At 54.4% G+C, this 27255-nt stretch overlaps 1 protein-coding gene across 1 annotated transcript in view; it reads left to right on the top strand.

Annotated features, from left to right (window-relative positions):
- LOC141977723 (granulocyte colony-stimulating factor receptor-like) overlaps positions 1-22562 on the top strand; it is a 29580-nt gene extending 7018 nt beyond the window's left edge. Inside the window, 15 exon segments of the mRNA XM_074939351.1 lie at positions 5485-5832; positions 6468-6588; positions 6833-7014; positions 7432-7583; positions 8596-8776; positions 10628-10710; positions 13792-14011; positions 14495-14529; positions 14531-14786; positions 15498-15599; positions 16175-16321; positions 16409-16549; positions 17231-17327; positions 18990-19071; positions 20761-22562. Coding sequence (XP_074795452.1) covers positions 5485-5832; positions 6468-6588; positions 6833-7014; positions 7432-7583; positions 8596-8776; positions 10628-10710; positions 13792-14011; positions 14495-14529; positions 14531-14786; positions 15498-15599; positions 16175-16321; positions 16409-16549; positions 17231-17327; positions 18990-19071; positions 20761-21327 — 2714 coding nt within the window. The 3' untranslated portion in view covers positions 21328-22562.
- The last annotated feature ends 4693 nt before the right edge of the window (positions 22563-27255 follow it).

Below are 27255 nucleotides of genomic sequence, written 5' to 3'. Positions count from 1 at the left end.
CAGCCCCATGAAGCTTGTTTATCCTAGCTCAAGATACTTTAGTAATGTGATGGCTATTCTTCCACGGATCACTGCTATTTCCAGGACCTCCCTTTGCTGCTGATGTGTTGTTTCTCTTGGCCAATTCTGCTGTTTTGTTACATATTTTAAGCCCCCCCCCCATGTCTTTTTGAACAAGAAGGTACATTGTGTACGTTACTGGCCTAGGGCCAGCCCTGCTCCGTGGCTCTACAGGGATTTGCTTTTGATTAGCGCTGAAAGGTTTCTTCTTTTGTGGAAAAAATATGCTGGGATTAGCATGCAGACCGGAGGTGGCATCCCAAGGGCACCAGATTGGCCCTGACGGTGAGCAAATGAAGTCTGCCTTACCACAGAAGTCAGTTCTTCCCCATTAGGCCATATTGACATGTTTCCTGGGGGAAGGAATGCCATTCCCACCTACCTAGCAACGCATGGGATTTGTTTAAGCAATCATGATATTTCAGGAGATTTAAGTTCATGGTTCCATGCTCCATTGAAAGGAGGCGGGCAAATCCTGAGAGGGAGGAAATTGGTCTAGTTTGGATGTACCCAGGCTGAGAGTCCATGTGTCACTTGCAGAAGGTGGCCCACCCCCTGTGCAGATGGCCGTCACCAAGCTTCTGCCCCTCGTAAGTCCCACAGGAGGGACGTAGATGATGCACGGAGCTTATGCCGGCCCTCTGCACAGGGTGAATATCGCCCCATAGTGCTTTACCTCTTCCAAAGCCAATCTCACAGTGCCCTTGTGAGTTAGACAAGTGGCCCTTGTACCTCACTTGTATAACGAAAAGTGTGCCTCATTCCAAATCCCATGAATGCTGAAGTGTCTGATGCGATCTGTTTTATGACTTCTTCATAATGTTAGGGCAGGCGCTGCTGTTACAGAGTCTTCCAAGTTCTTAGCGTGCGAGCAAGGTTTTAGTCTTGGAAGAAATGTTTGTGCTGTTTTGATTACACACAGTCCTGAGTGGAAGGAGCTGTGTGGGAGTTTGCTTTCAGCCGTGGGCTCTGGTTAACAGTCAACCCCTGAGGCAGAGTTACTCCCCGGGAACCTGGCCCTGGGGTTGGGCTGAGATGCCTGGAAGAATCTAAGCTGGGCTGGAGATCTCCACAGAAAACATGGGTGGTGCTTTTCTTTGGCGTTGGTACTGAACCCTGGGAGGATGCCATAGGAGGCTCTGTGTAGCCGGAGGGCTCTCTCAGACGAGAGGTAAAAGTACGGCCCGGACCATTTGTGCTCGTTACAGATCCTGCAGGTCTTTTTGCAGCAGAGGGCAAATCTTCCCTCGTGTTGTGTCTTGTCCCTCCTTGATGTCAAAGGCAAAGTGCATGTCAGAACCTCCTCCTTCCTGTTCCTGGTCAGTGCTTGGGATGTTCCCACCTGCACTAGGAGTTCCTGGCTTCCTCTACCTCTGCAAGAGGCTGTGGTGAGTCCCTGATCCCGCTCTGGAGTCGTGTGGCGCTGTGGGGAACAGGCTCCTACCCCCATCGCTACCCATCCCTGGCAGCAGGTTGTCTCCAGTCTGTTGCTGTTACCCCTGCTCATTGCTGATGGCTGTTTCCCATTCCAATCCTACCCCCGTAGAGCTCACGGAACATCCTGCACTGCTGTGAAATTCTCTCATCCAGGTGAGACAATGAGCCTTGAATCCAGCCGGCTGTCTGCGCCCAGGCAGGCTCGGCCTACGGAGGAGCAGGGATGTGCGCGACAGGACCTGGTATCCTCTCTCCATGCTGAGATCAGCCCCCCTCCCACACGGCCGGCTAATCCTTTCTCCTACCCGCTTGAGAGGCCGGGCACTCGCTGGGAGCCACAGGCAGCTGCCGTGAAGATGGACGGCAGCCTGGCTGTCATGGACACTGACGCCTGCTCTTGCTGGAGACAGGGTAGGGGAGCTGGCTGTCTCTGCCCCTTTGTGCCGCCAGGTGCAGCGTGGTCCCTTTGCTTTCTCTCCGCGTGACAGCGTGGGAGCTGCCACTGTTCTCGATTCCCTACTGAAGGCTGGAGCGGATTGGCTGAAGTGAACAGTGAGGAGAGAGGAAAGAACGCCATTGTTGTATCAGGGCCAGGGAACGCATCCAAACCACTTGGGCGCCGGGGATGTGTCTGGCTGAGGGTTACATTGCTCTGGCAGGCTGCAGGAATAGTCTATTTGTAGGCTCTGAAGGCCAGAAGGGACCATTATGACCATCTAATCTGAGCTCCTCTTCGAGCTAGATTCTTACACCGTCCCCATCACTGCAGAGTCTGAGCGCCTTCCAGTCATGTCGTAAGCGACGTCAATAATGGGGTTTGTTGTCTCTCTCATCTGCTCCCCAGAGGTGGATTGTGTGTGGGGGGCAGGGTTTTGTTTTGAGAGGCAGGGAAGCTTTTACACACCATCTATCTCCCTTTGTACTATTACACACTCAAAAAAACTACAGTCAGGGAGTGTTATGAAGGTTACAGAGCCAAGCATGCAGAAATCAGGAAACACCAGAATTCAGGCCACCTTAATTCAGCCCCCCTGTGTGTGCGCTTTATTGGCCACACTTGGAAGGCCCGTCCACTCAACTGGATGACGTTGCTGTGTCGGTTTGGACGCGACCCAATAACTTTTCCACAATGCAGCTGATCAATTCCAAAGTTTCAGAGAATGAGCAGAATTCTGTTTATTTTGGGGGAAATGAGAAAAACCAAAAGAGGGAAGTGGGGGACACTGGGAGCCCCTTGCATCTGGTTAACAGAGCCACAGCGTCAAACACCTCCGTAATTCCCTGTAGGCCAAAGAACGGGGTCTTGGCAGAAATGGATGCATTCCAGAATAACAGTAGCTCGGACCAGGCCACAGTTGAGCTGTTCTCTGGCCTCTCCCTCACTGCTGCACACCTTCCAATTTCCTCAACAAATGAGACCAGCTCCTGCAGACAACAGCTTCTTTCACAATCCTGTGCTCTGCATCCTGGAGGCCTGCCGGGGGGGAAATATGATTGTTTAATTAAAGACTGTATCATATTACACGCAAGGGGGGCAAACTAAGGTTGCATTGGGTTAATGCTCTATTCTTGTATGACCTTCTTGGGATCTTTAATAAGGGCACGTGGTCACCTCCTTGGTTCTCCATGTCATCCAAACACTGGTTGCTTGTGAAATGGACGACTGCGCAAAAGAGAGCTGGGTGACTGTTGGCTGGGGTGAACAGACTAGCTCCATGGACTTCAACAGAGCTGTGCCATTTACAGCCGCTCGGGATCTGGCCCCGCTGACTTGAGTGGAGCCAGGCTATTGACACCAGTTTGCCCCCAGAAACTTTTTTCACGTGGTACACACATGAGTCGGGGAGATCCCGGGCTTCGCCGCCAAGTGGTCCCATCCCAGCACTTCGCCCTCCAAGTCCGCACCTCACTCAGCCCCGGCTGGGTTGGAGAGCAAGCCCACCCCGCGCTCACCCCGCTGTGGTGACTCCTGTCCTGCAGGGCTGAGCCCGGCTCCCCACTCTGGGCTCTGCAACTTGGCGAACTGGGTCACAGCGCCACTCAGGTTCGGCTCGTCTGCTCCTCTGGGCAGGCCAAAGTGGAGTGGCGCTGCGACCCCCATGCTCCAGGTTGCAATGCCGCTCGCTTTGGGGGCCCTCTCAAATGGGAAAAAATTGTCCCTCCCCTGCACCACAGTGCGCCTATTAGACATATGGCTGCAAGTGCCACTGGCTGGGGATCTGGCCCCCAATCTTGTTTCTTTTTCCTCAATTCAATTCACCCCCCTCCTGCCTCTCCCTCTCCCAGACAGTCTGTGGAACTATCCGATGTCTTGGTTGGAAAGATGGCACGCGTTAGCGGTTTGATATTGGACTTTGCTGAGCATCCTTTTGCGACGTGCTCCAAGACAGATGTTTTGGTAGCTCCGTGGCAGCACTGTTGTTAAAGGCTTGACCGTGTGTCCTCTGTCCAACCTTCTGCTCTCTGCCTTGCCCAGGCTAGGCGCATGCAAAGCGGGATGCAAATTTGCCTGACTCTTTTGCTATTGTAAATGGGTGGCTGATGCTTGGTGCAGGGAAGCTGGAACAATTTGCATAGCGGGGGTGCTGCTAAGAACCATTGAACCAAACTGTAAACCCTGCATATGATGGAAACGCTTCCAGCCGGGGGGGGGGCAGCAGCACCCCTAGTTCCAGCACCTATGGAATGATCAAAGCAAATATGTAGCATTCTTGAGCAAGGGTGTAGACATGATTTCACCAGCTTTTAGGCCAGTGGTTCTCAACCAGGGATCTGGGGGCCACAAGCAGGTTTCAGGGGGGCTGCCAAACAAGACCAGCGTTAGACTCTCTGGGGCCCAGGGCAGAAAGTTGAAGCCCCACAGCATTGGGCTGAAGCCCTGAGCCCTGCCACCTGGGGCTGAAGCAGAAGACTGAGAAACTTAGCTTCTTGGTGCCCCCTGTGGTTTGGGGCCCCGGGCAGTTGCCTTGCTTGCTACCTCTTAATGCCAGCCCTGGCTTTTATATGCAGAAAACAAGATGTGGCACAGGGGGGCCGTGGAGTTTTTATAGCATGTCGGGGCGGGGGGCCCCTCAGAAAGAAGAAGGTTGAGAACCCCTGTTACAGGCCATAAACTGCCTCCATTTGGACAAATGCCCTCTTGAAAGTGGTGGGTTCTCAAAGCAGGTCCTTATACTTTGGTTGGAGTAAGCAGCTGCTAGGATTTAACGAGAACCTCAATGAAGCAAATTCATAAAAAAAGCTTATTGAGGCCTCTCTGGATTCTTCCCACTGGCCCCACCTAGTGCCACAAGCGGGTTCTGCATCTAGTAAGTTCTGCTCTGTCCATACTGTTTAATAGAGTTGGCTGGACACTTCTCAGTGGAGCAGTTTTCACTCGGAAATGCCATTTTATTGAAATGTTTTGCAATGTGATTTCAAGGAAGTTTTCGAGGTAAAAAACCACTGATTGGAAACAAGCTTTTGACACTTGCAGACCATCAGCTTCTGAGCAGTGAACAGACTGTTTCAGATCAGCAGGGAGGACGGTTTCAGTGGGCAGTCCTAGAGATGAGTATTTTATAATGTGGACTTTAAAGAGGGGGAAAACTGTGGCACCGATTCCCTATGCTGGAAACCTGTTGCAGGGAGCAGAATATACCCTGTCAGTTTCACTTCCTGTCCCAGTACAGTTTTGGTCCTAGCTTAACTCAGCCATGGTAATCGGGGAAACCGACTGGCTTATCTGGTTTTAGGTTTAATAAGGGGTGGTGATTGCATTGGTCAGGGCAAGCACTGAGCATATCCCCACTGTTTTGGGGCTCCAGGCAGCCAGCCACTGCAGGTTCAGCATCCTAGAAACGGGGATGGAGGCTAAACTTAGCCAAGAACAAAACCCAAGACAGGCACATTCTGGCTCCTCGGGGTCAGAGGACCCCCAGACAAAGTGCGTCTGCATGAGAGAGACCCCAGCTCCCCCCTTTTGAGCTGTCCTGCGTCTCTCCCCAGGAGCGAACAGCCCGAGGCCTGGCCCTGGCAGCAGAGTCCCTACACCGCAGCCCAGCTGTGGCATGCTAAGCCTGCACCCCACAGTGGCCTGTCTTGGCACCCCGTTGAGGGCCTCCTGCACCCTCAACCCCAGCTGCTTGCAGATCGGCCAGGCCCACCCGGGCGATATTGTCTGGAGACTGAATGGAGAGACTAGGCAGCTGCCACTGAACCAGAGCATTGCGGGGAACGGCACAGTCACTGTGGTCACCGTTCTCCGGGCAGAGCGGCCCCGTGGGGAGCTGAGCTGTTACCTATCTCACCGGAACAATCTGCACCTGCTGGGTATGGCTGAATACCAGGCTGGAGGTGGGTGCAGTTCCCTTACCTCCCTGGCTAGGGGAGGAGGTGCACTAGGCTTGACATTCACGAGGACTGGGTAGGGGCCCATCCTGGAAAGCCCGGATGGTGCTCGGCTCCCATTGGGGGTAGTGGGAGGGAGCGGGGCACTGAGCCCCTGCCAAGCCCATTGGCTCATGCTGCAGTTGTGGGCTGGGCTGGTTGGATTTTTTCCATCCAAACATTTTTTCCGCTGATGAGTCGTCCAAAGCAAAATGTTCCGGGGCAATGTCGGGGGCGGGGGAGAGGAATGCTCTGTTCCGGTGCCTCTTCAGGATGCGATGTTTCAATTTGTCATCTCAAAACCACGCTGAGTTTCAAGTTTTCGGTGTTACATTTAAGTTGAAATCAGAGTGAAATGTTTTGATCGACCCAAAACTCGCTTTTTCTGGGATTTCATTAGAGGTGTCAAGTTTTGCTTTGTTTTTGTTCTGTTTTGGGATGGGGGTGGGGCGGGAATGGAAGCCACGGAGCTTCCCATGAAACGGAAAATCCAGTTTGCGCCCAGCTCTGCGGGTGCTCTGGGATCAGCACCCTGCAGTCAGCACCGTCCCCTCCAGCACTGAACTCTGGTTCTATTGGCTGTTTCTCTTCTCGTTCTGAAGTCCCACCAACAAATCTGCAGGTGAAACATTGCGTCAGCTTCTGGGGCGGGAACATCACCTGCTACTGGGACCCCGGGCCGGAGACCTACCTTCCAACCACCTACACCCTCCACGTCACCGAGTGAGTTCTCCACCTGGCCGTAAGCGTGAGGGGGCAGGGGAGGGAGCGGGAGAGGATTGATATCCCGACACCTGACGATTAAAAGGGACTGTCCCTATAGATGTAGCTATTGATTTTCTCCCTCCTCCCCCCGATGTCCCTGCTTAGAGCTGTCCAGTGCTGGCAGGTGCGAGGGTGGGGTTTGATCTCCGCCACTCGTGTTCCTAGACCCGGCAGCTGCTAACCTGGGCTCTCTCCCTCTCAGAGAAGCAGGCCGCTGCCTCTGGAAGTTCAGAGACGCCGGGACGTGCGTCTCCAGCTGGGAGAGCTGTTCCTGCACCATCCCTGTGGAGAACCTCTTTGCCTCTTTCCAAGTCAGGCTAACGGCCGTGAATCTGCTGGGCCAGGCCAGCGCCACAGACAAGTGCCTGCATGGGATGAGCGTTGGTAAGACCCGCTCGCCAGGGGAGGGGAATAGCGGCCCTGACACAAACCGAGCCCGGGCAGGTGTGTCTGCTGGACTAGGACCACAGGTGGGGGCGTTCTCAGGTCCGACTGGGTTCCAAGCTCGTAGGGCCAGCCAAACTGAGCTCGCCCAGCTTTGCCCAGGTGGATTTCTGGGCTGAGCTGGAGGTATCACGAGACTGACCTTCCCTGCGACATGGCCGGGTGGATCGCACTGGGCTCTCCTTCAGAAGCTCCGGGAGCTAGTCCTGGCTCTTCCCCTGACTCTCCATGTGCCCCTAGGCCTGTTGCCTCCCGCTCTGTGCTTCTGAGAGGGGGCTGAGTGCGGCTGCTTGTCTCTGGGCGTTGCGGGAGAGGCGTGCAGAAATACCACCCACGCTTGTGGCTTTCCTTTCCCAGTGAAGCTGAGCCCCCCCGAGGTCAGTGCCACGGCGAACAGGAGCGACTGCTTCCACGTCGTGTGGCGGCAGCCCAACGAGGAGCTGCTGCGTGTGACAGACGCGCGGTATGAGATCCGGTACCGTGAGGTGGACGGGGCATCCTGGACGCAGGTGGGTGGCTGTTGGTGGAAGGAGTTAGTAACAGGACTGACACCTGCTTCATAGGTGTATCCCGCCCCGCCCCCCTTCTGGGGATGTGGAGGGTGTTAGGGATGCTGGCTGGCTTTGCTGTCTCTCTCCATCCTAACCACGCAGTTACGCAGTTATCTGTTCGTCCATCTAATCTGTGCACCTGGCCCAGAGCTCTTGGGCACGCGTGTGACACTTCCTGAGAACAGATCCATATGCTTGAAGCAGTTGGCCCAATGGCCAAAACGTGACCTCTTTAGTTCTACCCCATGCCCCTAGTGAAGGTCCCCCCCCCGCACCTTCTGCTCAGCTCTCCCCACCGAGAAGAAACCTGGCTCATCCTCTGCTCTCCACCAGCAGCGGAGCAAGGCTAACGTACACCAGCGAAGGGGCTGGCCCAGAAGTCTCAGGCTCAGTAAGTCTGGGCTCGGAGAGATCAAGAGAGGGGAGGCAAGTTCCAAAGGCAAGGAGACCCTCGCTGAAATACCCCTGCATTTCGCCACCTCCTGCTTAAGCTGGGGGGGCTAGTGTAACTCACTGGTGCCTGTTTCACAAATCCCAGCCCCATGGCTGACCCACAGAGGGATGAGCCTGTTACAGGCCTGCTTAGGGAGGCTTGACTCTTTAGCTCAAGCTGTAGCAGCTCCTCCGTTTAGCTCTGGAGGTCCCTGGTTCAGTCCCCAATGTGTCAGACAGGATGGCGGCCGTCACATTGGCTCGGGTCCTTCTGCTTCTCTCAAGTGTCCTGTGAGAACAGAACTGGTTTCTGCTGAACCCGGTTCCTGTGTCGGGGGGAAGCAGTCCCCCGTCATGCCCCTTGGCTGGGGTTACTGGGGAGGAGAGAACCCAACTTGAAGAGCCTCTAGCTGGTTTAGGCTGAGGTGGAGAGTCCCTGAGCCGCCCGCTCTGCACAGCAAATCGGTGCTTTAGGGCAGAATCAGGGTGAGCTGCCAAGACAAGAGCTAAAAGGGACCCCGTCCCGCCCCCCATGAAGGTGGATGTTACAGCCGCGGAGGACGTGCCCGCGTCGAAGGACATCTGTGGCGTCTCGCCGTTCACCAACTACTCCATCCAGGTGCGAGCGCTATACCAGAGCGACGCCTCCCGCTGGAGCGACGGGGACCCCTCCTGGAGCGCCTGGAGCCACAAGAGATTTGTGAAGACTCTGCCTGCGGGTAGGGAGCCATGCTCACCTCTCCAGCCCCCTCCTGCCTTCACCCCAAGGCTGCTGCCCACCCTGCCATGGCAGGTCCTGTCCTCCTTCTCCCTCCTGTCTCCAGTAGACCGGCCATGAGCTGGGGAAGCATGGACAGGGAGGGAGACAGAACAGGATGGCAGGACCATCCACCACACCCACCTCAGACCCAAATTTCAGGAGCAGCAGCCCCACTCTGCCCTGAGGTCTCTCCCATGGGCCTCCTCCTCGTCCCGTGTGCATGTGTATAAATGTGAGTAACCCTGATTGTGTCAGCACTTAGCTAGCACGCCCAAACCATCTGCCTGCTGTCACCCCAATCTCTCCCGGCTTGTATGTTGCCCCTCTTCCTGCCACCCTGTGGATGCCATCGACCGTCCACTCCTCAAGGCAGGGAGTGTGTGTCTCTGTGGGGCTGTGCAGGTCCATGCTGAGTGCTCCTGTAATACAAATGATATTCACCACGAAGGGTTAAACAAACTCCTCTGTCACTGATGGCTGTGAGAGTAGCAGTGGTGGGTCTGGTACGGTCTCCCCCAGGTAGCAGCACAGAGCAATTGACACTCTCTTGTGACCGGTTGGATCACAGAAACCCCCTGGGAGCTGCCACCTGATGCGCCAAGACTACTTCTGCTCCTGCTTTCCTGCCCTGCCAGCTTAGGACTCCAGCACCCTGCCTGGTCTGAGCCAGACCCGCTAGCCTGCTGCAAACCCAGACCCAGGTCTGAACCACGTCCCCTAACAGCTGTAGGCTTAACTGAAAGCAGCTTACAGAAGTGTTCCCATCTTTAACACTCAGATGCCCAACTCCCAGTGGGGTCCAAACCCCAAATAAATCTGTTTTACCCTGTATAAAGCTTATACAAGGTAAACTCATAAATTGTTCACCATCTATAACACTGACAGAGAGATATGTACAGCTGTTTGCCGCCCCCCCCCCCCCGCAAGTATTAATACATACTCTGGGTTAATTAATAAGTAAAAAGTGATTGTATTAAGTACAGAAAGTAGGATTTAAGTGGTTCCAAGTAGTAACAGACAGAACAAAGTGAATTACCAAGCAAAATAAAATAAAACCCAGAAATCTATGCTAATACAGTAAAAAGCTGAATACAGATAAAATCTCACCCTCAGAGATGTTTCAATAAGTTTCTTTACAGCCTGGACGCCTTCCTAGTCTGGGCACCATCCTTTCCCCTGGTACAGTCCTTGTTCCAGCTCAGGTGGTAGCGAGGGGATTCCTCATGAGGGCTCCCCCCTTGTTCTGTTCCACCCACTGATATCTCTTTTGCATAAGGCAGGAATCCTTTGTCCCTCTGGGTTCCCACCCCTCCTTCTCAGTGGAAAAGCACCAGGTTAAAGATGGGTTCCAGTTCAGGTGACATGATCACAGGTCACTGTGAGACCCCAAGCCTTCATTCCTCCCGGCCTGACGCACAGGAAGGCCTGCCTGCAAACAGAGCCATCCACAGTCAATTGTCCTGGCTGATGGGAGCCAGCAAGATTCCAAACCACCATGAATGGCCCACACTTTGCATAACTACAGTAGGTCCTCAGAGTTATATTTCATATTTCTAGTTTCAGATACTAGAGTGATACATTTATACGAATAGGATGACCGCACTCAGTAGATTATAAGCTTTGTAATGATACCTTACAAGAGACCTTTTGTATGAAGCATATTTTAGTTACATTATATTCACACTCTATGTATAGAGTGCGTCACACCTCTGATATCAGCTCCCTCCCTGCAGGACCCTCTCTCAATGACTTCATTTTCTCTCCTTTGCATCTCCCGCACTGCCCTTGCCTGCCCACGGCCACCTCCTAGCCCCGTCCAGAGGGCCGGCTCTTTGGAGGCGAATAGCCACGCCCGACTCTGACGAGAGGAATGAGATCATTCTGATGTGGAAGGTAAGGGGCCAAGCAAGGATCCAGCGCAGACACACCACCTGGGAAGGGGTTGGGATAAAGAGTTGGGTTATAGTCCTGCATTGCACGTGTCATGGGTGACTCCAGGCCTGACTCCATGTGGTTGCCCCTGCAGCAGTTAATGATCAAAAAAAAGAACATGAAGTACAATTAACAAGAACCATCTGCCGCAGGGTCCCTGACTGAGAATCCCCAGCTTTTAGGGCTCGGTCTAAGGCTTAATTCTGCTGGCAAAGCCATATTGACATCAATGGGCCTGACTTCTCCTCTCACTTGTTTCACTCTGATTTTAAGCAGAGCTGCTCCTGATTCATGCCGGCATGAGCTATTCATGCCAGACATGAGTAGCATCAGAACCAGGGACAAGCCCCAAGGGATAGACAAAGTTCTGCAAATACGACCAGGCCAGCCCCAAGAGAGATTGGATGATTCAGGGCACATTGGGCCTTTGCATTCCCAGATCGTTACTTGTTTGCCTGGGAAGGGTTGGGAAAGGATTTAGGAGCTGGGCTGTATGTGGGTTTGTGTCCCAGCTAGGGCTGGGTGGAAAACAAGAATTCCGGTTTTTGGTAAAACAAAAAAAAATTGAGGGTTTGAAATTTGTTTTCATTCCACATCAGGACTAAGCCACAACCTTTTGAAACTTTTCAAGAGAGACCCCCACCCACGATAGCCCCTGCTCTGCCTGAGTTAGGACGTGGGTCACACCTCCCAGGTGAGGGCCCTAACCAATTAGCTATTCTGGAGCAGGCACCCAACAACCCCATTGGTGAGGGGGACCAGGCACTTGTTACCTAGAGACGGCTCATAGGGCAACTCTCCCTGCCCCTAGTGGAAGCTCTAACAACCAGTCCATTGACTAGTCATTCACATTCTCTCTCTCTCTCTCTCTGGTTTTGACTGAAGGGTTCGTTGAACCATCCCACTGAAAAGTTTCGGTTTCAACAAATTGACATTTTCCGACTGGAGGAAAAAAGTTTCAGCAGATATTTCTCCACCAGCAGCAGCCCCAGCCTGGAGGCATGGCTATCTCCTGTCTCTTCAAGCATTATGCAAACAGGCACATTGGTGACACAGTACTGAAGCAGCATGGTGTGTAACTGCGGGGGTGTCGACACTGCACACTAAGCCTGCATCTCTCTGTCACCCAAGCGTGTGGACTTCAGTGTCCACGCTGCGTTGTAAACCTGGCTTTACGGTTACTGGACCCAGGTCTCACAGCTGTGCTTAACCTGTCCACGCTCCACTATGCAGCCCTTCTGACTCAGGTCAGTGGGTTGAGCAGTGTGTCCACACTGCAAAATGACAGGGCTTGAACCTGAGTGACAGCAGGACTTGTGCTCTCACCCAACCTGTCCCCAGCAGGGTTCTAGGACCCAGATCCTGAGTTGCTTGTGGACTCGAGTCAGACTGATTTTGTGTGTGAACAAAGGGGAGCTTGGGCTCAAACCTGAGTCAGACTGTGGGCTTAGTGGGCAGTGTAGACGTCCTGAGAGGGGCCATTGCCCTGATGCAGACTGCTCCATAAGAACAGGGACATCAGCATAGCTGATTCTCTCTCTGAGTCACTCGGACTTTCCATCTCCTCCTCAATCACACTTTCTATTGGCCTGTCTTGGTCCCTTGTTCTCTCCTGAACTTGCTCACATTCTCTCACTCACACTTTCTGGTTCTCTCTCTTTAACACTCACCTGTTCTTTCTCTCCTATGTTTTCTGTGTATTCGATGCTTAGATTCCAAGGCCAGCAGGGACCGTTGTGATCACCTAGTCGACCTCCTGCATGGCCCAGGCCACAGAACTACCCCCAAATAATTCCTGTTTGAACTAGAGCCCATCTTTTTTTTTTTTTTTTTTTTAATCCACCTTTGATTTAAAAATTGTCACTGATGGAGAATGCCCCATGACCCTTGGTAATTGTTCCAGTGCTTAATTAACCTCACTGTTAAAAATTTACACCTTATGTTCAGTCTGAATCTGTCCAGTTTCAACTTGGAGCCATTGGATCTGGTTACACTTGTGTCTGCGAGACTGATAATGGGCTCTGTTCCCCGTGTAGATATTTAGAGCCTGTGATCAAGTCACCCCTTTACCTTCTCTTCATTAAGCTAACTAGATAGACTCAAGGAGCTCAGTCGCTATCAGGCAGCTTTTCTAATCCTTTAATCATTCTTGTGGTTCTTCGCTGAACCCGCTTGGATTTATCATTATCCTTCTTCAATTGTTGACTCCGGAATTGGACACACTGTTCCTGCAGCAGTCACACCAGTGCCAATACAGAGGTAAATCTGCCTCTCTGCTCCTATTCGAGGTTCCCCTGTTTATGCATCCAAGGGTCTCATTAGCCCTTTTGGGCACAGCATCAACTGGGAGCGCAGGTTCAGTCGGTTATCGGCCATGACCTCTAAATCTCTTTCAGAGTCCCTGCTCCCTGGGATAGAGCCTGTTGTAAGTTGGGCCGACATCCTTTGTTCCTAGGTGTAGACATTTACATGTAGCCGTATTAAAACGCATATTGTTTGCTTGCGTCCTGCTTACCAACCTATCTAGATTGCTCAATATCCGTGATCTGCCCTCTTCATTAGTGACCACTCCCCCAGTCTTATAATCAGCTGCAAACTTTATCAGTGATGATTTTATGTTCTCGTCCAGGTCATCGACAAAAGTGTTTAAAGAGCATCGGGCCAAGGACCGATCCCTGCAGGACCCCACTAGAAACACACCCACTTGATGATGATTCCCTGTTTGCAATGGTGTTGGAACTGCTAGGAAATTAAACATCCAAGTGATTTGTTTGGGACTGGTTTGTTTGTTCTCTCCAGAAAAAAGGGTTTGTCTTGATAAAATTTCCATTTTTGTCCAAAAAAATAATAATGGCGGCTTTTCATGGAGACTCTGAGAAGCAAGAGGGTTATTTAATGAAAACGTGTTTCATGGGGAAAGTCATTTCTCAGCCAGTTCTACTGCGTCCTTCCTTCAGTCCAGTCCTAGCAGGAGAGCTCAGCCATCCACCTAACTTCTGCACCGCCGTGAGGCTTGGCCTGACGCGGCTTTTTCCCTCCCAGCCCCTGCAGCCAAAGGAAGCCAATGGCAGGATCCTGACCTACACCCTCCGCTGGCAGCGAATTGGGCAGCCGGCTGTCGTGGCATGCCTCACCCTCTCCCTGCAGTGCGCGCTGGAGCTGCCGGCCTCCGAGGAACACACCTTCTTCCTCACCGCCAGCAACTCAGTGGGCCAGTCCCCCACGACCAAGCTGTCAATCCCGGCGGGGCAGGCCCCAGCAGGTGAGGCCCAGCCTGATCTCCGCGCCCCAGGCCTGGGTCTCGCTCCCGAGGCAGCGTTCAGCAGGGTGGGGTGGTGGCCGGCCCAGCGCTTGGTTGTGCCGTTGAGCTCGGCCTGCAGGGGGATGTGGGAGGGGTTCTGTGCCTGGCGGGGTGAGGGGGGTCAGGCACTTATCACTATCTGGGGGCGGCTCCCAACCAGATGGCCGGGAGCCCTGGGGCGTTGGGCTCCCACGGGGAGGGGAGGTGAAGCCCATAATGGGACCCTGGCTGGGGAAGTCTCAGCTGCACCCCCGGCAGGGGCTGATACAATGGGGAGCCCCACTAGTGCACTGCCCTCTTGGAGCACGTGTGGACAGCGCGGGGCCCACAGCACAACGGATGCTTGGGAGCCCCCAGGGACCCTGTCGGCTCCATCTCTCCCCGCCCAGGCAGAGGGACCACCGGAGGGGGACATTGCACCACCTGACCCGAGTTCCCCTTCAGCACCGGGTCTGGGGGGAGACAGGCAAACGGTCCTTCCCCCCACAGAAACGTGAGCACCCGAAGCCCAGCCCTGGGCATGCCTCCCTCTCTGCTATCCCTGTGTTCCTTTCAGTGCCGCAGCTGCCCGTCCTGGTCTCTCCGGCGAGCGACTGCAGCCTCCTTCTGCGGTGGGATCCCCCTGGCTTTGCTGGAGTGGCCTATGTCGTCGAGTGGGGCCGGGCGTCAGAGAACTGGGGGCAGAGCAGCAGCTGGCGCTATGAGCCGGGGAACATCAGCAGGGTGGTCCTGGCAGGTGACTGGCGGGTGGGGGAGTGATTCCAGAAGTGACAGAGCAGGGGGAGGGAGAGGGGGAAACAGAGGCAGGACCCTCCTCCACATTCCTAGCTAGGACTTCACATCAGAGGTAGTGTCATGAATAAGCCCCTGCAGAGCACTGTCAATGCCCGCAGCACCGAGCCAGCGAGAGGCGGGTCTTTGTCCTCCTCTAGGAACAGATGAGGAGAAGAACCCACTCCTGCTCCTAGCCTGCAGAGTTACTCCTCTAGCTCCGGTGTTACGGCCTCAGGCTTTTAGTACTGCAGGTCCCAAGTTCAAACCCTGTCGTCAGCCCACGTCCCCCAGGCTGGGTGTGAGGTTGGATAGCCAGGCAAGGCAGGAGTATAGGAATTACCAGCGGGGAACAGGCAAGTCCAACAATAGGTGATGCTGATGGCTTTGTCGGCATGGGGCGGGGGTGGATTCCTTCCTGATCCAGTATGGTGATCAGTGGATACCCTGAAGCATGTGGGTTGAGTCTTCTTGTCAGATGTGCTCCAGCTTAGAGAAATGTCCGTCCGTTTGTTTGGACCCACTTTGCCCCCAAGCTCTCCTGCAGCCTCCCACCCCCTTGGGGGACTGAAGCGGGAAGCAGGGAGGCCATGCTCTGGGGTGCACGTCCCCTGGGGCTGTGATGCGGAAGAGACGGGAGTTTTCACCATCGTTTGTCGTTGTCATGTCCCCGCAGAGGCAATTGAGCCGGGCTATCTCTACAGCCTGACGATCTCTGCCCTGAGCGACGGAGCCGTCCGGGCTGCAGGCTCTACAAGCGCTTACTCAAAGCAGATGGGTAGGTGCTGAGTGTTCGGGGCAGACGCGGCCAGATCCCTTCCACCCCTAAGAGAAACCCGGCAGCGCTCCAGCCAGTGATGTGGGAAAAGGTGCAGGGGCCACTGAAGAGTGCCAGTGGCTTTCCTGGGGAAGCATTAGTCTTGTGTCTCCTGCTGAGCTCATATCTTCCCCTCCCTCCCTGCAGCCAGAGGATGGTTTGGGGAGCTCCTAGGAGACATGGAGTTGGTTTCTGTAAGTCTGGAACCCCTCATTCCTGCAAGGAGGAGAGAGCGGGGTCTAGTGGTCAGGGCGGGACTCCTGGGTTCTATTCCCAGTTCTGCTACTGACCTGCTGCATGGCCTTGGACAAGTCACATAGCTGCTCTATGCCTCCATTTCCCCATCTGTAAAATGGGCATTAATGGAGTTGTGGGGAGGGGATGGAAAGGGTTAATATTTGTGGCAGGCTTTGAGATCCTGCTGATGAAAAGCCTGAAATACCACAGCTGGGAATGAAGGGAGAGGAGATCTCGGCTTTGGGTGCCTGGGCTGGGGCTGGTTAACCCTTTCCTCGCCACCCCCTATGTGGTTGCAGCTCCATTCCGTGCCCCAACTCTGCATCCCACCCGGGTCTGGCCATCCCAGGTGGAGGTGCAGTGGGAGGAGGTCCCACTGGAGGAGCAAGGCGGCTTCATCCGGAACTACACCATCTCCTACGAGGAGCAGGGGAAAGACGCCCAGGGTAAGGCACCACCCGGCTTTGTGACCCATGCTGGCTGGGCCTGGGCTCACCAGCTGGGACTGAGCAGCGGCATCTCCTGTCTTACAGCCGTGGTGGTGAACGGCTCCGTCCGTCGCTATCTCATCGTGGGCCTGGCTCCCGACTCCGTGGTGAGGGTGGGCATCTCCGTCAGCACCGACGGGGGAAGCACCCAGGGCTCTGTCCTCTCCATCCGAACCAGCAGCTTTGGTGAGGAAAGTGGAGAACCGGGTGCTATGCCCTGGACTGGGGGTGCTGGGAGGGGTCAGCAGGCACTGAAATGAGATGGCAGAGACCTGCTTGGGCACATGTAGCTTGTCCCTTGGCCAAGGTAGGATGGATTCCTACCAGCATCTGCTCCAACCAAGCTATGGGGCTTCCACCGTTTCCCTGGGGCAGATGATTCGTTCGCTGGATCGCTCTCGATTCTGCACTTCCGCCTACATGTTCCGCTTTGCCCAGCTCCATCCCATTGCTCCTGTTTCCATCCCCGTACTGGTCCTCTCCCCCAGACCCCCTCCCCATAAGCTAGAGTTTCCAGGCTTCCTAAGGCTTGAGATTGGTCACTCCATTTTGCATCAGGTACATTCACAAGGCCTGTGTCCCCGCTGCCGTGCATGGCCCTGTACGCCAGGGCCAAGTGTCCCCCAGCCAGAATGTTCACGTCTTACACCCACCTTGCATGGGTGCAAAGAATTATGCGGGGCAGCAGAGAATGGGAGACAGTCCCTGTGGACTGCCATTGGTCTTGGGCTTTGTGCTGTCCCTGGGCAAACCCCTAGCGTGTCAGCTCATGCACCGTGGGGGGGCTGCAATGCAGGCTCCCAAGGGCTCTTGCTCGTTGGTCCCCAGTGGCTTTACACCTAAAGCTTTTCCCTGCTTTCTTTACAGACAATGGGAAGGTTGAACTGTTGCTGTCCTCCTTGTGCGTGGGGCTAGTTGTCCTGCTCATCACGGCTGCTCTGGCCTGCGTCCTCAAGCACCCCCTGTACGTATGTTTGTGAGTCCCATCCGGCCACCCTTCTGAGTGTCTGTGGGTGAGGGTGATTTCCCTCCCCCAACCCTCCCATTGGATCCTGTAAGCTAAGGAGGGTCAGGCCTGGTTAGTGCTTGGATGGCGGACCACCAAGGAACAGCCAGGTACTATACTGCAAGGAAGTGGCGTTCGAGAAGTGAGTGCCCTCTACCACGTTGCTGAGTCAGCGTGGGGCTGGGGAGGATAGTGGGTAACTCAGCGGAGGATGCTCTTCATGCTGAGACGGCACTAAGCCCCGTACCCCAGCATGGTGCAAGGCAGGGGTCGGTAACCTTTGGCACGTGGCCGCGGGGGCTGCGGGAAGCGGCGCGGGCCGAGGGAGATGCTGGCCACCACTTCCAGCAGACCCCAGTGGCCTGGAAATGCGAACCGCAGCCAGTGGGAGCTGCAATCGGCCGAACCTGTGGATGCGGCAGGTAAACAAACTGGCCCAGCCAGCCAGGGACTTTCCCTGGCAGGCCACGAGCCAAAGGTTGCTGATCCCTGCGCTAGGGAATGCTGCGCTGCCACAGGACCCATCCTGTAGCTGAGAATTTACACTCAACCCGCAGAGGGCTTTCGGCCATGAATGATCTCGTGGCGCTTCCTGCCAAGGAGATTTTAGCCCTGGTGTCCTATGTGCCCTTCCACCTCCTTAATTGTTCCTGAAGTTCTAGGTGGACACAACGTTCCCCTCCACTCCTTGTCCTGAGCGGCAGGATGGGGCGCCGGGTGCTGTTAAAAAGCCGCCACGTTCCCCTAGCAGGGACTCGCAGAATCCTAGAAGTCAGAGCTGGAAGAGACCTACAAGGTCCCACCCCGTCCATCCCCCAGCCAGGGCAGGATTCGTCCCCTCAGGGCAGGTTGCCAAGCCCCGGGATCTGCATCTCCGTGGTGGGTGCAGGAATCCCTGTGCAGAGTTTGCCGAGCCCTCTGGGATGGGAAGTGCTCCGGTAGGAATGTGAAAAAAGAAAAGGAGGACTTGTGGCACCTTAGAGACTAACCAATTTATTTGAGCATGAGCTTTCGTGAGCTACAGCTCACTTCATCGGATGAAGTGAGCTGTAGCTCACGAAAGCTGATGCTCAAATAAATTGGTTAGTCTCTAAGGTGCCACAAGTCCTCCTTTTCTTTTTGCGAATACAGACTAACACGGCTGTTACTCTGAAACCGGTAGGAATGTGGACTCTCATCGTTATTTTCCTATCTACAAAAGGGCCTTCATCTTTCCCTTTAAAACATTTAGTGTTCCTGTGATCTTAGCGTTCCCTTCAGGACTCTTGCCAGAGCTTTGGAGCAACCAAAGAGAGTCCGTTCCCAGAATCCTTCACCCTGAGCCCGGTGCATCCTAGGACAGGGCTTTGGTAGGTTAGTCAATGCCGTAGGCATCCCTAGGCAATGCAGACATAATCAGCAAAGCTCAGAGGGCCTGCTCCAAAGCCCACTCAAGCCTGTCGTTGATTTCAGTGAGTGCTGGACCAGCCCCCTAGTCTGGTACCTCTGGATCCAGTGTCAGGGCCCTAGCTAATGGAGCCTCCAATCCCTGGGGAGACCATGCTAGTCGCAAGAATGTAGAGGTCTTTCCCTCCTCGACGTGGTCATCTCCGTACCAATGCAGGGTGTTGTCCTCTGCAGAATACAGGGCTGCCTGTGGCCGCACGTCCCTGACCCCGCTAAAAGCCACCTGGCCAGCTGGCTGCCACAGAAGCTGTGGCTGGTGAGTACACGTTTTTCTGCAGAGATGTGGTGGGTGCTGTTCGGTTTGCTGCCTCTCTGCTCCTCTCTGCGCTGCAGGAAGTTGCTAGTTAACCAAAAGTCGCCAGTAAGAGGAAGGCCCCTGCAGTGTGGGGCAGTCCTGGGGAGTTGCGGTGCTGCACAGCAGCAAGGAGAGGGTTTACCGCTGGACGCCAGGCTTTTCCCCAGGGAGCAGGGGCAGGGGAGGCCATAGGGCTGCATGGTACCTCCCCTGTGCTCTCCAGGCTGCACCCTGGTCTGGCACCAGGGTCTGGCGCACATTCCAGTGCTTCCTTCCCTGGCTGCAGCCCCACAAGCCTGCCTGCGGTCGGGGCTTTCCACAAGGAGCTGGGTGCCGGGGGCCTGCAGGGCTGCAACTAACAAAAAATAGTGTCAGGAAGTGGCCAGGCAGGTGCTAATATCCAGATCCCTTGAATGCGAAAGCCAGGGGATCGGGCTCTGTCCCCAGCCAAATGTTGCTAATAACTGAAAATGGCCAATGTGAGGAGTGCTAATAGCTGGCTCTGCCTGCCTGAGGGTTTCCTGCGCCCTATTCTGGGAATTGGTCGCCGTCTCTGGCAAATGTACGAGGAGCAGACTGTAAGCTTCTCCCTCCCCCGGCCCCCCCAGGCTGTTTTCCCAGTGCCGTAAGAGCTGGAGGTCATGTCTCCAAGGAGCACACAGAGAAGGCGGGAGTGGAAGGGAGAGAGGCTACCCAGGCTGGGAGATCTCCGGGTCTCTGCCAGGTCCCCTGTCACACCGAGCCACCCTCCCCACGGGACAAGAAAACACCCTTCCCCAATGACTTGACATCTCTCAGTGCTGAGCTTCCAGGCACGACGCCCATTGTCTGACTGCCCCACCACTGCTCTCTCACTGTGTTAAGTCCCTTAAACATAGCAATATGTCTCCTGCCCCTGCAAGGTCTTAAAGGTGCAGGTCTCTGTTTTTCTTCAGCCACGGGCACCCGGTGGGTTTTCTCTGCAGGGATGCGCCAAGTTCAGCTGCTTGCCAGCCACCCATTCCCTGGGCCCTTCCTTTGTGCATCATTGGCTGGCACCATCATGTTATGGGGGGGATGGGAGGGACACATGTAATTTGCCCGTTGGCTGTCGCAGTCACAGGTCACCAGCGGCTGTGCGCATTACTCGAGCTGGGGGGCATGTTTTTGGCAGATAGTAAAGTCACGGAAAAAATGCATTTGGGAGGCAGCGAAATGACGAGTGAATTTCGGTTGAATTCAGCAAATAATTTTGGCCGGAAAAACAAAATGAAGCGGGAGTGCGGGGGGCGGTGGTGGAATTGAAAAAGTCAAAACAGTTTGGCCATTTTGAAATGAAATGTTTTGGCTTCTTGTTTCCAAACGGCATTTTTCTTTTGAAATGTTGGTACCCTTTTTTTTTTTTAAAAAAAGGTGGGTGAAAAATACCCCAAAATGACCTGTCCCAAAAAACTTGGGGGGGGGGGTGAAATTCATCAGAGTCAAACAGAACATTTTAGTTCAACCCAAAATGAATTTGTTTGTTTATTTCAGTGAGAGAACCCCCAAATAATTCAGTTTCAATTCAAACCAAACCATTTACTTTCTTGGGGGGGGGGGGGGGCATCTGCCCGTAAACCAAAAAAATCAATAATTCGTTCAGCTCTCCATGTAACCTCCTCACCCTTGCAGGACTTGGGGAACTTCCCAGTGGAACCGAGCAAGAAGCAGAGAGCGGGGTATCCCGACTTTCCGTTCCATGGGGTCTCGGGAGTCATCTGTGGCCAGCAGGAGGAGATGATAATGTGCAAGTCCTTCCTGGAAAGCACCTGGCCAGCAGAGGCCTCCAGCGCCGGGGATAAATACAGTCAGCCCCTCCAGACCATCCTCCGTGGAGACGTGACCACCCCAGACCAAACTCAGGCAAGACGCCAAAGCAAGGTGGAGTATTCCACAGTGATCGTCTGGGCATATCCCAGTGGCGCACCACCAAGATCTAGTGCTCCCTGGTCCCAACCTACCCCTCAGAGCCCAGAGAGCTCTGGTCCCAGCCGTGAGCCTGGCTTGAGGGTCTGCTCCCAAAGCCATTCCTGTGAGCCCCTGGATGGGTCATGCTGGCAATGCGGCCAACAGCCAGATGGAGGGCCAGCTTCCTTGGGGGCATTTCCGCTCCTGAGGACCCTGGTTGTGGAGGGATCTGGAGACCTCCAGCCTAATGGAGATCACCCTGCGGGCGCGCTCAGCCCAGTGACGCCCTAACGGCCTCTGGAGAGAGACCTCCGCTCCTGGGGCAGGTGTACGAATGAGGGAGGGTGATAAGACCGTCTCGGTGGACTCTCACCCCACCAGGCAGAGGAGTGGGGGATCAAGCAGAGCCCAGCTCCTCCAGGGGTGGGAGTGAGAGCCCTGCTGATCAAAACATGGCCTTAATGATACCAGGGAGGGCTGAAAACGGGGCCGGAAGGAGCCTTGTGGGGCTGGATCTCCATGCAATAGTCACGGGTGCAGGGAGGCGTTCCTCTTCCCCCACCTCTGCCGGCTTTTCCCCATGCTTCGTGCTTAGCCAGTCAGGGCCAATCCTTTCCCACTAACGCAGCCTGCTGATCCGTGTGTGCCGTGTTGCTCTCTTTGCCTGAGCCTTGGACGAGCTGAGCGTCTCCCAGACCCTGTCTGCGGAGCCTGGCTCCTGCTCTTGAGATTCACGCTCAGTCCAGTCCCCCGTGATGTCAAGCGAGACAGCGACCGTCCAGCTAGCAAGTCCTGCCAGTGTGTTTAAAGGCCTCCCCTCCCTCTTGCTACATGCTCCTGGGTCCTGTTAGCAATGATCGTAGGCGTTGGAGCTGTGGGGATTGTTATCCATTCCCTCCGCCTGTCTGGGTTTGTTCCCCGCAGTACGTTGCTGGGTCCCAAATAACTTCGTTTACTAAATGTACCCCCCCGCCCCCCGCAAAAAAAATAGAAAAGCCAGGTCAAGCTGCACATGCTGCTGCTCTGGCAGCTTCTGCAACACAGAACACGGTGAGCGCCCCTGGAGGGCCTACAAACCATTTAAAGGGATACGCCTCTATTTCTATACATTCCGTGTCTTAAATACCCCACAATTAATTGAACTGCCACCGCTTGGCTTGGAAGCCCAGCAAACCTCACTGGCGGGGAGCATTTGCCAAGGTTTAGCTGACTGACACAGGATTAAACTGGATTCCTTTATGGAGCTTTCTCTCCGAATTTCACATGAGCTTTGCTATTTGTGGGTGCTTAAGACTTACTGATTTCCCACCCCATCCTCAACCAGGCGTGCAGTCCGCATTTAAAACCGAGTGCGCATCACGCAGGTATAAGTGCTGTGGAACAATGAAGCCATGCGTGTTTGCTGGTCTGTGTTCTGTCTGGTTTTGATAGGGATTGGATTGTGTCTTATTGTAACTGTTTGCTCAGCACCAGAGTCTTTGGCAATGGGGGGCATGTGTAATAATTTTACCCCCCAGTTATTAAACGTCCAGAGGAAGGCGATCTTTTGCATTTTTCCCCCTTCCTGTTTTCTAGGAGGCCGTGGGTTTCAAATCCCACCTTAGACCTCCCCTCTGCCAGGCCGTGACTGCTACTTATCCCATTGTCCGCTCAGTGCGACCTTGTGTTGTTTTGTGGCACCTTAGAGACTAACCAATTTATTTGAGCATGAGCTTTCGTGAGCTACAGCTCACTTCATCGGATGCATCCGATGAGCTCACGAAAGCTCATGCTCAAATAAATTGGTTAGTCTCTAAGGTGCCACAAGTACTCCTTTTCTTTTTGCGAATACAGACTAACATGGCTGTTACTCTGAAACTTGTGTTGTTTATAGACACCTGTTGTGTCTCATCCTCTCCTGCCCTTGTGAGAGCTGCAGGGCAGGGAGCGTCTCTTGGTTATGTATGTACAGCGCCTAGCGCAAAGGGGCTGGGGCCTCTAGGTCTATGCCAATACAAGGAATTACAGTAGGCGGCTGGTCTCAGGTGCAGAGACATCCTCTCCGATTAAGCCTCTGTCTGCGGCATCCTTTGAAACCCAGTGGAGCCTGGAGTTACCCCCTTCCCTTGCAGCTTGTGTCACCGCTCACACCCGTGCAAAGTTGCTGTAAATTGTGAGTGTGGGTGGAGAACGCTGAGCGTGGGGTGTTATGCACCTGCCTTGCCCGGGTGTTGGTGACAACACAAACTGCCGGGGCCAGGACGAGTTTGTTCTCACATGGTGGGTGGGGAAACTGCTCCTGGGGAGATGAGCCATCAGCTTCGACCCTCCGAGTATGTCTACGCTGCAAAGAACACACCCTCCTGCCCCATCCTGGTGTCCAGGTCAACTGCCTCTGGCTCAGGCTACAAAGAGCAGCGTAGACATTCCCGCTTGGGCTGCAGCCTGGGCTCTGCAACCTCAGGAGATGGGGTGGAGCCTTGGCACCCAGGCTGTGGCCCGAGCGGGAAAGTCTACACTACTGTTAGCCACGCTGCACGTCAGTCAAGCTGGACTCTGAGCCTTGGGGGTGGGGGGTTCTTTGCAGTGTAAATATACCCCACATGGCAGAGCTGGGAATAAAATTGGAGTGTCCCAATGTGATGAAGCAGGACTGTTCTTAAATGTTTCCTCTGAATACTGTGGGGGTGCCTCAGTTTCCCCTAGGCAGTTCTTAAGTCTCTAGGGGGTGGGATGAGGGGGTGTAATTGGTGCAGAGCAAAGGGCCAGGGTACATAAATGGCCGACACACTGTCTCCTGGCAACGGATGGCCTGGGCCCTTCCCCGCTGCAAGGTGAGAGCTAAAGGGGTTGGAGAACAAGGGAATCTGGTGACCTCCTGGCCAGGGAAAGGGACAAAGCCCAGAGGAGTGGGGGGGGGGCTGGAGAGTGAGTCAGTTTGGGGCTGGCTGGGGACGAGGAGTGAAGTGCAGAACTGGTTGTCTGGCTCAATGCTCCCCAAAATGGACTCGGCTGAGGGGTCCTGTTCTCTGTACCTACAAGCTCTGGTTTAGACTGCGTTCCTGTCATCTAATAAACCTCTGTTTTACTGGCTGGCTGAGAGTCCCATCTGACTGCGGAGTTGGGGGGCAGGACCCTCTGGCTTCCCCAGGACCCTGCGTGGGCGGACTCGCTGCGGGAAGCGCACGGAAGGGCAGAGGATGCTGAATGCTCCAAGGTCAGACCCAGGAAGGTGGAAGCCGTGTGAGCTGTGTGTCCTGCAGACAGTCTGCTCATAGAGAGGAGACTTCCCCAGAGTCCTGACTGGCTTCGTAGGGAGCAGTTCCCGAGCATCGCCTTAAGACTTAAGAAATGCATAGGGGAAACTGAGGCACCCCTACAGTATTCAGAGGAAACATTAAGAACAGTCCGACTTCGTCAAATCCGACTCCCTGCGTGTCAGTGACGAAGCAGAACTGCCCCATTGAGAGGAATGTAATGTGCATCAGTCATTGTAAGGGGCAGGGGGAGGCTGGAAAGCCTGGGGCTAAGCCAACCTTACCCCAGGAGGATCCCGCCTTTGGGGAATCGGGCGATGCCCTCAGCCAGAGCTGCGCTTAAAGGGGAACCCCAGGAAACTGCAGCTAAGTCTGCAGCTACTGCAGGGAGCAAGAAGGGTCCTGCGGGGACATGTGAGGAACTAGCTCTCCAGGTAGTGGGTGGCCTGGCAGAGACCCTGCCCAAGCCGGAGAGAAACGGTAAAGGCCAGCTGGGCTGAAGACTGACCTATTCGTGTAGGTCACTGGCCTCAATGAGGGAGAATGTTTGAACTACCCTTGCCCTGTGGATTCTTAAAAGGCGCTAAGGGGGGTGGGGAAACAGGAGCAGGGTGCCATAGAGTGGCCCCTGCCCGCAAGGGGATACATGGGAGGCAGCTGCCCCTGTTACAGTCCCACCAGAAGCAGAGCAGAACCTTCCTTAGATGGAAGGGCTGGTCTTGGGATTACGATAATGGCCCGGGCTGCAGGAACTCTGGCTTCAGTCCCCAGCTCTGACACTGACTCTGTGACCTTGGGCAAGTCACTTCAACAGGAGAGAATAAATTCAATAGCCAGAGTGTTGGACGTGCTGGCCCCCTTCGCCAGGAGCCATTTGACACATGCCAGTGTTTTTAAGAACACGTTAGCCATTAACCATGGGTCAGGAGTGGTCTAAACATACTTAATCCTGCCTCAGGCTGGGCGGATGGACGGCTTGAGCTCCCTTTCAGCTCTCCTCCATTTGTGTGACTCTATGTGCCAACACACTGGGCCAGCGCTCTCTGCCTCAGTTTCCCCATCTGTAAAACAGGGCCAACCAGCCCTCCTTTCCCCGTACCCTTTGTTGGTCTTGTCTATTTTGAGTCTCAGCTCTTTGGGGCAGGGACTGTACCTTGCTCTGTGGCTGTGCCGCCCCGATCTTGGATGGGACCTCGTAACTCTACCATAACACAACTCACGAACCGCAAAGAATTCTGTTAGCTAAATGGAGGAAGGTCAGAGCGGAGTTGATAACAATCTAGAGTCACTTGTTTAAACACAAATCCCCCACTTCCTCCCACCCCATGCAAATGAATTATTTAGAAAAGACCTAAATATAAACCCCAAAGAAAAGAAAGTTGGGGGGATGCAAACAAAGGGATGACTCACTTCCCCAGGGGCCGGGCGGGAGACACTGCTGTGGAGGGAAAAGGACAGACAGTTGCCTCCGGTTACAACAATCCTTGTGGTCCTGCATTGTGCGAGAGCAAAGAATCAAGGCTTTCGAGCCAGGAACCTCAGCTGTAAAGGCCTTTGGCAGGGACAAGGCCGAGCGAACAGGGAAACAATTGAATAGGGGAACAAAACCGCTCTGAAGAGGAAATTAATTAAAAGGCATTGTGGGGAGAGAGAGAGAGCATATAGACTGATGTTTCAATTCAATGGGCTTTATAAGAAGGGTGAAAATTGGTCCCCCACAGCTGTGCTACAGAAACTCTATGGGTCCCGGCGGCCGTGGCTTGCACTGCTCGGGTGCTTTTCTCGTGAGGAGCACTAGTACGTAGGAGTTGTTACAGTAGCACTGAAGGGATCAGGGCCCAGTTGTGCTAGGTGCTGTACGTCTGTATTAAGGGTCTGTCTATGCTTGGAGCGGAGCATGTAACTCCCGGCCCACGGAGGCGTATTCCCGCTCATTCTCAGCCAGCTAGCTTGCTAAAAGCCAAGCCTAGCCACCCACCCTCCGTGCTATATGCTGTTTTGATGCATCGCTCCTAGAGCTGGGACTCGCACCCCTAGCTTCACGGGTAGACCCCCAGCGAGCCCGTTCCAGCACCAGACACAGGCCGGGAGAAGGGGGTAGGGATCTTCCCTGTTTTACAGATCGGGGACCGAGGCGGCCATGTAGGGAGAAGGTGGCTGATTGTAGGTGTGGCTGCACCCCTCTGCTCATGCCAATGGGTACACGAAGTCGCGTGGGTGAAGTTGGCGGATGTGACTAGGAACGGTGCAGGTAGCAGAGCTGCTCAGAAAGGAAGCATTGTGACAAAGCGAGCACTAGCTGGGAACTTGACAGCTGTTAGCATGCAGCATACCACAGCAGCAGTGGGAATAGAACTGACCCTTCTGATCCAAAAAGCCCAGGTGCTAATCGTTTGAGCTCACAGAGAATCGTCATGAGCTGCTCGCAGTATAGGGCTTATGACACACTCAGTTCAGATTACATACAGCAGAGGGCAGTGGTGTAAATGCACACGCCAACGCGATTATTATAATATTTGCCCGAAGGTCATTCTTCAGCTGAGCGATGTGATATAAACCTGTTGGTCTGGGAATTAAAGCTTTGCAGGTTTCCTGGTAAGGCAGAGCTGCAAACCGGCTAACGGCAGGAAATGCAAGAAACGCTTTCTGGGATTTTCCGTCCTTGCTTTGCTCCAGCGTTTGTTTTCACCCACCTGCCCTTTGTGGAGTTAATTTTTGAACCGTGGTGGCGCTGCAAAGCCCTTTCTGTCCGGATTTCCCCGTGGGACAGACTCCTGCTTCTTTTGTCAAGGGCGAGCGCATTAGCGCAGCTATAAAAGGAGGTGGGTATTTTCCAGGAGCTCAGTGCAATCTGGAAGCTGCTTTTCCATTCTCTCTCCACGCCGGGCGTTGGAATGGGTGCTGGCTCACTCCGGCGTGTTTACCGAAGAGCTGGGACTGGCTTTCACTGTCACTGTCTGTTTAGCAATGCACATGCCCACAG

Source organism: Natator depressus, chromosome 25 (assembly GCF_965152275.1).
Source record: "Natator depressus isolate rNatDep1 chromosome 25, rNatDep2.hap1, whole genome shotgun sequence".
In the NCBI taxonomy this organism is placed as follows: domain Eukaryota; kingdom Metazoa; phylum Chordata; order Testudines; family Cheloniidae; genus Natator; species Natator depressus.
The sequence above is the reverse complement of the archived record's forward strand: the minus strand, read 5'-3'. Positions and strand labels throughout refer to the sequence as shown.